Raw genomic sequence first — 9380 nt, 5'->3', positions numbered from 1 at the left:
ATGACTCCAGCTGCATATGTAACAGAGGATGGCCTTGTCACGCATCGATGGGAGGAGAGGTCCTTGGTCCTATGAAAGCTTGATAGATGCCCCAGTGTAGGGGAATTGAGGGTGGGGAGGTGGGAGTGGGTGGGTGGGTAGAAGGATACCCTCAAAGAAGCAGGGGGAGGGAGGATGTGATAGAGTGTTTCCGGGAGGGAGGGAAACTGGGAAAGAGGATAACATTTGAAATGTAAATAAAGAAAATATCCAATAATAATAATAATAATAATAAACAAACAAACAAACAAAAATAAAAAAGTTTGTCCTGGAAGCCTGGCTTCCTGGCTTCCTGAGGGTATATCTCCATACTCTAAGTACCTTATTAATAGATTTGAGGACATACCCATTTACTTTTCAAAAAGGTTGTGCTTTTCCTGATAGCATAGAAAGGTGTCTGTTTTACATCTTGGGGGACATGTGTATTAATAAGCACATCTTTGACATTTGAACAAATGGCGAATACTGCCCTGTAGTTTTAGTTTGTTTGTTTTACTGTTATCAAACTTGGTGTGTGTGAGGGGTGAGGGGTGTCACAACTATTAAATTGGCTCAAAGATAGAGTCACTTGAGACACCAGTATGGACAATCCAGCCCCTCAGGGGAAATGGGAGCTGGATGTTCTGTACTTCTCAGAAGCCTGCTGCCCCATTATCCAAGCAGAACAGCTTGACCGAAGCCTTTGGCTGTCCTAACAGCCAGAACCTCCCCTTGTAAACTGCTTTCCTTCCACCTGTTATACATCCTTTTCCTTAACACTCCTCTGCCCAATTAAACCCACTCTAAAAACCCCTGCTTGTCCCTTTATTAGAATGGCTTTCATGGTTTGGTTCTCTCCTTAAGCTACACAACAATCTGTGCCCCAAAGTCAGGTCTGGCCACCTGTCCTCAGTGAGCCAGTTAAAGTGGAGTGCAGAGAAAGGAATTTGCATTTGCCCCGACTCTGGACTCTTTTAGATGCTTCTGGATGTTCCCTATATCTTACCTATAATAAAAACCTTCCCTCATTTAAACACTTGAACATTTCATGAAATCAGAGTGGCATTTCAGTGGTTCTTTACTGCACCCTAGTTTATAGGCCTGGACTCTATTTAGAGACCCTCCCATGCCAGCCTCCTGACTGTTGGGATCACAGGTTTGAGCCACCATATCTAGCTCCTGTTGCTATTTAGATAAAAAATGTTTTTGTTTCTAGTGCTCTACCCAAGAGTTCTTCTTGATCGTCAAAAGCCTGTGTCAACTGAAGTCGGAGCTTCAAGCATTAACGCCTGCTGTTAACTGCCACGTGCAGTCAGACTTACTCCGAGCACTCATCTTGGAGGTGCCTGAGCTCCTCAGTCCAGTGGAACATTACTTAAAGGTTCTGAATGAACAGGCTGCCAAGTAAGTGCAGGCTCCCACTTCCTCCTATCAGCGGCCAGCGGCCAGTGCTGCTTGCCATTTGGTGTGTGAGGTTGTTGCTTGAGTATATTTGTAATTGGAAACATTTATAGTTGTTTAAACTCACATAGTTGACAATCTGGGACAGATGAAGTACTTCCCCAGGTATCAGATGATAAAAGGATAAAGTTCTTCTAAAGTGAGGTAGTACTGGTTTATTAACTCAAAAGCAGGTGTCCAGTGGCCCTTGTCCTCATATTTCTGTCACCCAGGAGTGATTGTTCCTTTATTTAAAAGAGCTGCAGTTGCTCTTTTAAGGGGGTATATGGTGTGTCTCACATGGAGCTAAGTTTACATTTGTTGTTATTTTCTGACTAGGCAAATGAAATGACGGTTTTATTTCTTGGTTTCACCATGTGAATTGTGAATAAAATAAAAATGATTTTGTTAAGCCTCAGAAGTTAAGGAATGTTTCCATAAATATTCAATGGCAGAGCTAGACTCAGAACTACATTTTCCTGAGTTCCAGTCTGTTGGTATTTCATCATGCTATGAAATTGATAACTGGTTTAATTAATATGCTTTAATATATGTATCTGCATTTTTCATATTTTAGAGCTGGTGATAAAACTGAATTATTCAAAGACCTCTCTGACTTCCCTTTAATAAAAAAGAGGAAAAATGAAATTCAAGAAGTCATTCACAGCATCCAAATGCATTTACAAGAATTGCGAAAAATATTAAAACTTCCTTCTTTACAATATGTGACTGTATCAGGACAAGAGGTAATGTCAAACATACTTTGACGTTATATCAGTTTTCCTGGAGTAGAAAAGCCATTTTATAATTTAAGTAAGATTTGTGGATAGGTTGTTATAAGCCATGGTACAGAGAAACTACTGAACTAGTTGCTCCATGGGCAGAAAGAAAGATTTATTGGTGTTCAAGCTGCCAAGGTCAATTGCTCAGAGCAGAGATAACAATGCTGGAAAGGCAAGCAGATTTTATATGACAGTCAGCGGGGTGGGGATCTGAGCTGATACAGGCTGTCCAAGTTGACCCTTGTGTATGTGTCCTTGCTGAGGTAGTTGACCTTTGGGGGAAGGTTAAGGGATGTTCCTGGAGGATCAAGGGTTGTTCCTGGTGAGCAGAAACCTTAGGAGGTCTGGTTCTCTAGTAAGCAGTACTTCACGGGGACCATAACTCATCTGCCATGGTCTGCTTCTGCTTCTGCATCTGCAAGGCTTTCTGCTCCCCTCCCTGAGCAAACCTTGATACCATGGTGACACAGAAAGTTCATATCCTGTCATGTGTGTCAACAGCTTCCACACATGTCAAATGGAAAGTACCCAACACAGAATTCACCTCTTTAGACTTAGAGTCCCAGGAGTATGTGCTGCCAGCTGGATCTGTGCTGCACAATAAAACCTCAAATTGATAAAGAGCTTGTTCTGGTCTCCTTTGGGGACCACAACATTTTAAATCTATGTGTTCATATTTTCATTGCTTTGTATATTTTAGTGAAGATTGTCAACTATATGGCTATTTGAAATGAGAAATTAGAATGAATAATAGTGTGCTTATCAAAATGCTCAAGGCTGTGTACATTTTCCAGATTTAACGGTTGCCTTAAGTTAGCCTGTGCAACTTCTGGCTAATATTTTGAGACTGTTACCTCAGCCGACAGTTCACAAAGCCTGTTTCACTCAGAGCTTTGCACAACAGAACAAAATGTTTTTGAGTATTTATACAGACATGACTATTTCATTGTATCTCTTGTTTCCACCATGTGCTTATGCCTTTGGTAGATGGCTTGTATCCTAAGTGCCGCTGTTCTGGTTCATTGGTGAAATTCAAGTGGCTGCAATTGTTTTAATACACTTCTTAGCAATATGTAACAAAAGAGTGGCTCTCAGGTATTGTGGTGGGAAATGCCAGTTTGAGCACTCGCATGTCACATGACCATGGAGCTGTGTTGTGCAAATATTGGGAGGAACATATACATGAAATACATGGCATACCTTTTCATCACACCATCTTTTTCAGTGTTATCCATGAGGTAGGGAGGAAAAGTCCCGTTTAATGTGATTTTATACCCTCCTGTTCTGTCTTTATACATAGATGGCCTTTGTAATACCTTTTTAAATTTTTGTTTGACATAGACCATACCGAATGTGAGTCTTGTTACTAAGAATGGACAGATAAATGTGCCAGACTCCCAAGCTAGTGTTCTGGTGACATTCTTTTTCCTCTTTTCCTGGATTTTACATATTCGTTAGCATGCTAAGCCTTATTATATGTTGCCTCCATAAGTACTGGTCTGCAGTAAAGTCATGGAAGATGAACGTTATGTAACTTTACATCTTCCTGCTGTGGTGGTCAATTTTTATGACAGCAGTTAACTATCTGTCTCTTAACCTTAACCAAATATGGATATGGGTGATAATTAGATTTGATGTAGCATTGATAGTATTATTATTCTTTTTTCTTTTCTTTTCTTTTTTTTTTTTTTTTTTTTTTTTTTTTTTTTTTTTTTTTTTGGTTTTTCGAGACAGGATTTCTCTATATAGCCCTGGCTGTCCTGGAACTCACTCTGTAGACCAGGCTGGCCTCAAACTCAGGAATCCGCCTGCCTTTGCCTCCCAAGTGCTGGGATTAAAGGTGTGCGCCACCACCGCCCTGCCTGATAGTATTATAATTCTTAAAGGAAAAGGCATCAAAGACTAAGAATAAACTTTATGAAAAATTTGTTCATTCACAGCATATAGCTTATCCAGTTAAATATATTATATTTGTTAGGTACAAAGGGAAAAAGACCTCAAGCATCCCCCCAAAAGCCAGCCAGTGACTTGTCTATAGTGATAGCCTTGGCTGAGCTGAGCTGGGTTATAGGACTTCTGGCAGGTATCAGAGTTCTTTCATCATTCCACAGGAACCCGTGAAATGCATTTCTGTCTCCCAAGAAGAGCCACTTCCCTTATTGACCTATACCACCCCATCCAAACCCTAAACTTCCAGGCTGGCCCAGTTCACAGGATCCCCTCCCCAACCCTTCAGCAACCAGCTTTTCTTTATAATCCAGGGGATTTTTCTCTGCTCCTGCTCTTCTCTCTGCCCTGGCCCTGGCCAGTGTGCCCTCTCCTCTCTGCTCCAGAAAAGTAGCCATGGCTGCTTTGTACCTCCCCAAAGGCCTCTGGCTGTTCATTCTCCTATATATATAATAAAGGCTTTCCTTCCACCCATGAGCTTGACGGATTGGTGGTTTCTTTGAGTCTTGCTCAAGAGAGATATGTCTCTCTTTTAAGTTTTCTAAATAAGAAACATTTAAAGTTATTAAGGGAAATAAGAAAGTTAGGGAGAGGGGAAATGGGCTCCATGTGATGCTGAAGTAAAGGGATGCAGGTGCTGAGAAGGTCTACAGCTGGCCTGGCAGTAATGATATGATTGAAATCTAGCAATTGCAGGTAGGGGCAGGAGAGTCAAAAGTCAAGTGTTATGCTTGGCTGTTCAAAGAGTTTGAGACCAGCCTGGATTATATCTATCTAAAATCAAAACAAACAAATGGTGGAAAGATTATCAGCAAAACTGGCAATGGTATTAACCTAGGCTGGCTATAACATACTTTGAATAACAATGTGACATTTAACCAAGACAGAAGTAGGTCCCAGGAGACTAACTGGAAGCTTACTAGAATGACTCAGGGCAGAATTCTTGTGTTACCATCTGTGTGGTGGAGGCAGCAGAGAAGGGATTGCTGTGAGAACTTGCAGAGCTTTCTGAACACACATTATTCTTTTCCAGTGGTTTTTCTTTAGCAGTAAAGCTCATAAACAAAGGGTCTGCCTGCTCATTCTTAGGCTGTTTGTAAAAGGGAGTAACTGCAGAGGAGATTTCCTACCCTGCGGCAGAGCACACAGTCGTGCTGAAGAGCATGGCTAAGGCCTGAGGACCGGAGTGTGAGCGCGGCTGCTCTCCTGACTCACTGTGCCTCCCGTTCTTCACGCTGTGAACAAGTCGACTTGATGGGGCAGTGGCAGTCCCTGGAGTGGGCGTTTGAGCGCTGCACAGTGGTTCTCATGCTACACTTTGTTTTTATGGGCTTTTCAAAAGGTTCACCATCCCTTCACTATCAACTTCCGTGGGTTAGGATGCTTCCCTCCTGTAGCCTTGAAAGCTGCCTTTGATTTAGCTACTCTCAGAATTATTTCACAAAATGCCAATGTGCCTTTAATGCCAAGAATTATTTAGTATAGTTAGTAATTTTATTTTTTCAGCAATAATATCTAAATTTTAGCTGTTTTCACTTAATTTTTATAACTATATGGTCATTTTTGGACTGTTACTTCTTTTTTAAAAGCTTTTATTTTTTAATAACTTTATTTTTATTTTATGTGTGTTGGTGCTTTGACTGCATGTATGTCTGTGTGACATTGTCTGATCTGAACTGGAGTTACAACAATTCTGAGCTGCCATGTGGGTGCTTGGACATTAACTCAGGACCTCTGGAAGAGCAGCCAGTGCTCTTAACCACTGAGCCATCTCTCCAGCCCTAGACTCTTAATTCTTAACTGTAGAATTGAGTATGGCAGACTTGAAGCTGTAATAATCAACTTTTATATATGAAATATTAATAGTTTCAAAATCTTTGCTTGGTATGGAAATTGATAAATATTAACCATTAATGTGTGTGTACACGCATGCACACGTGTGTGTGTGTGTGTGTGTGTGAGTGTGTGTGATGGTATGAATATATGAGCACACAGAGAGTACACATCTCTGACTTATGCTACAAATGAAGTATGGTAGAAGTTGACTTCCTTCTTGTTCTTATTGGAGAAGATCTCTCATGGAGGAAGTGCGACTGGGTATATGAAGGTAGTCCCTGTAAGGCTCAGGGAATATTGCAGAAGAGTGAATGAAAAGAATATGAGAACCTAAAAATGAGAAGGATTGCAGTGCCATCTTCTGGATGTCCATCGTGGATGGGAGTGGGACTCATAAGACCCTAATCCTCCTTACTGAACAATTGGCAGTTGACGGCTTCTGGGGGAGAGACCAAACAGCAAGTTCATATGCTCCAACAGGCAGTTCCAAACATGAGGCCAAACGGGTGGTCTTGGTTAAAACCATTGGTCACAAAACAAAAGATATGAATATGGGAAGGGGACCCGTAAAGAGGATTGGGAGATGGCAGGGGTGAGAAAGGTAGAGGGATGTGGAGTAAACAGAACGTACCAAATATATGTGTGAATTTGTCAAAGAACAAATCTAATCAATTAAAAAAAGGGATTTAGAAAAGGTAGATTCCTATAAAGGAAAATGCATGCTCTCATAAGGGAAGAAATGTCTTTGGATTGCAGAAGCCAGAAGCTGCCTTTCTGATGATACTTGTAGGCTTCTAACATGAAAACTGTTCCCAAAGTCCTATTCTGTTCAGCTTGGGGGACCATGTATCTCAAACTAGTAGAGCAGAATAATTGAACATTTTATAGTCTTATATATGTAGAGTTGGGAGATGACTCAATGCATAAGAGCCCTTGCTGCACATGCATGAAGACCTCAGTTCTGATCCTCAGTATCCACGCAAAAAGAAAAAGTATGGCTGCCTTTATATACACCTGTAACTTCAGCCCTGAAGTAGAGTGACTGGGGAAGACAGCAGGATCCTAAGGATTGCTGGGCACCCAGTCCAGCTGAGACAGAGTTCCAGATTCAGTGAGACACCCTGACACAGGGCATTAGGACACCAAATGACAGGGCAGAACACCAAACCAGTGTTCTCTGCCTCCACGTGGCAGGCAGACAGACAGACAGACACACACACACACACACACACACACACACACACACACACACACACACTTTAAGCTTAATCCTACTGAGTAACAGAATTCTTAAGATTCTTGGATAGTTATTGGGAAATACTGAAACTCCCTCAGCAATAATACTGGATTTATTTTGAACATTTACTACTAATGTTTACTAAGTAATATTTACTAAAGTGTCACAGCAGATTCGAAGAAGCTTTATGATATACTGTGGTTGCATGCTCATTTAAATATCTCACTGTTCATTTGCATTTATTTTAGTTTATGATTGAAATAAAGAACTCAGCTGTATCGTGCATCCCAACTGATTGGGTGAAGGTTGGAAGGTAAGTTTGAGGCCACTTTTACTTCTTGCATGAATTATAGTGTATGTATCTTTGCTGATTGACCAGTACCAGCTACATTCTTGAAGCAAGAGTAGTTTTCCGCCTCTGATTTTCTGATGAACTTTGAATCAGAGATGAATTTCCTTGTCATTTAGAAATAGTTTGAAGAACACATTTGAATAATTTCTCCCTTTGTCAGTTACTCTTTGCTCCATCAGTACTGTGCATAACAGGGGGAGGTTAAGGAACCTTCAACTGTAAGATGACTGTGGTTGTTCAAGCTTTTTGATGAATGCTGCACCTGACATTTCTTTTAAGAAGCTGAAATTTCATTTTCTACTTCATCAAGCTTTGTGTTTGTTTACTCTCAGTGTTTTCCTTGGCACGCGGTTATAGTAGTTCTTTGGTTTTGTAACTCATATCTTGAACTGATAGATATAAATGATAACAGTATTGGGGAGCCTTTTGTCCTTGGTTAGCATCAGTACCTTGGAGGGAACTCCTTCAGGAGAAGTGCGTGCTTTTGAGTAGTGTGCTGGCTGGAATCTCTGTAGCTGCTCCTCTTCCTTTGTCTGTGTGACTGGGGATGAAAATATATTTGCCCAAGATAATTAGGGAGACTTCTGGCTGGTGGCAAAATGACAGAAGTCTTATGTTAAGGATGAAGGGAAATTCTGACATGGTGACATAGTGGTGATTAGGTTATGTTAATTAAATAGTGTAACTATTATCCATTGCCATGGCAACAGCTACTTTAGGCACACACATGGGTTTCTTGAACTCAAATACCTTGTTTTTCCCTTATGCCACTGAAGCTGTAGATGTGAGTGTGAGTAGTGTTGACTTGGGGGATGTTTTTATCCTTCCCTGTATTGACTTTTGTCCTATAGGACAGGCAATGAATGAAAATGTAGTTTATAAAGAGACACAACTAATACCCATATTAGTCTGCAGAACAGTAACTCGCTAAGCAACTGTGGTTTACTTAGAACGCTAGATCATGTAATTGAGGGACAGTGAGTAAGGCAGAAGTTGATGCCGGCCTCTTCTGAGCTTGCAGTCCCAACAGTGTGGTGAACTGTAAGGAGTGTTGGTGAGGGCTTGTTACCATTTACTCTGTTGTTTGGCTACCAGAGCCTTGGTATCAGGATGGGTTTGAGTATCATCAGTTACACTTGCAGGATCCAACAGCTAAGTTAAAGATGACTATGGCGATGTGATGTAGGAATTGGGCATCAAAGAGCCTTGAAGAGCCCTTCTAGAGCATATTTCCCTTGGTTGGCTGTCCGCAGGAGCAGCTTCCACCCCTTGAATCTCATATCTAGGTACTCTGCTAAACACTGATGTCAGGGTGCCTGTGAGGGGCACCTCATAGCCCTTGCTACACTATAGTTTATACCAAGTCTGTTCCGTTTGGACAAGCTATCAATGCTGGTCAAGGCCTTGGCCTAACATCTCTAACTGTGGATACTTGCTCCCATATACTGACTACCCCTTCTTGATGGAGAGAGTGGCTTATGCTTAAGCCTGAAGAGCTTATGGGCACTCTTCCCAGCCAGGGCCACTGGGCCTGAAGAGCTGTCTTCCTTACATTCTAGATTCAAGTGCAGACTGTCTTTGTGATGTATTATTTCCTTTGCACTGAATTATACCAAGTAGAAAGTATAAAATCTCAAGAGGTACATGGCCTTCACCAGTGTGTCGCCCTTCCTTGTTACGCATCTTTTGCTGTATTTGCTTCCGCTGTTTTTTTATTTAGTATAATGGAGAAAAAAGGCTTTGGCCATGAAGAAAGTTTCAACTCTGA

At 41.3% G+C, this 9380-nt stretch overlaps 1 protein-coding gene and 1 long non-coding RNA gene across 5 annotated transcripts in view; one reads left to right on the top strand and one right to left on the bottom strand.

Moving 5' to 3' along the window:
• Positions 1-9380, top strand: part of Msh3 (mutS homolog 3) — a 151191-nt gene that overhangs the window by 80810 nt on the left and 61001 nt on the right. For all 4 annotated transcript variants that reach the window (XM_031360461.1, XM_031360462.1, XM_031360463.1 and 1 more), the window contains 3 exons: positions 1235-1422; positions 2036-2204; positions 7509-7573. In XM_031360461.1, the coding sequence (XP_031216321.1) occupies positions 1235-1422; positions 2036-2204; positions 7509-7573 (422 nt within the window). The remainder of the gene's footprint in view (positions 1-1234; positions 1423-2035; positions 2205-7508; positions 7574-9380) is intronic.
• Positions 1-9380, bottom strand: part of LOC116083710 — a 35938-nt gene that overhangs the window by 11082 nt on the left and 15476 nt on the right. The window lies entirely within an intron of this gene.

The sequence above is a fragment of the Mastomys coucha genome, unplaced genomic scaffold (genome assembly GCF_008632895.1).
Source record: "Mastomys coucha isolate ucsf_1 unplaced genomic scaffold, UCSF_Mcou_1 pScaffold8, whole genome shotgun sequence".
Lineage (NCBI taxonomy): Eukaryota > Metazoa > Chordata > Mammalia > Rodentia > Muridae > Mastomys > Mastomys coucha.
This window is presented reverse-complemented; position numbering and strand designations above follow the sequence as displayed.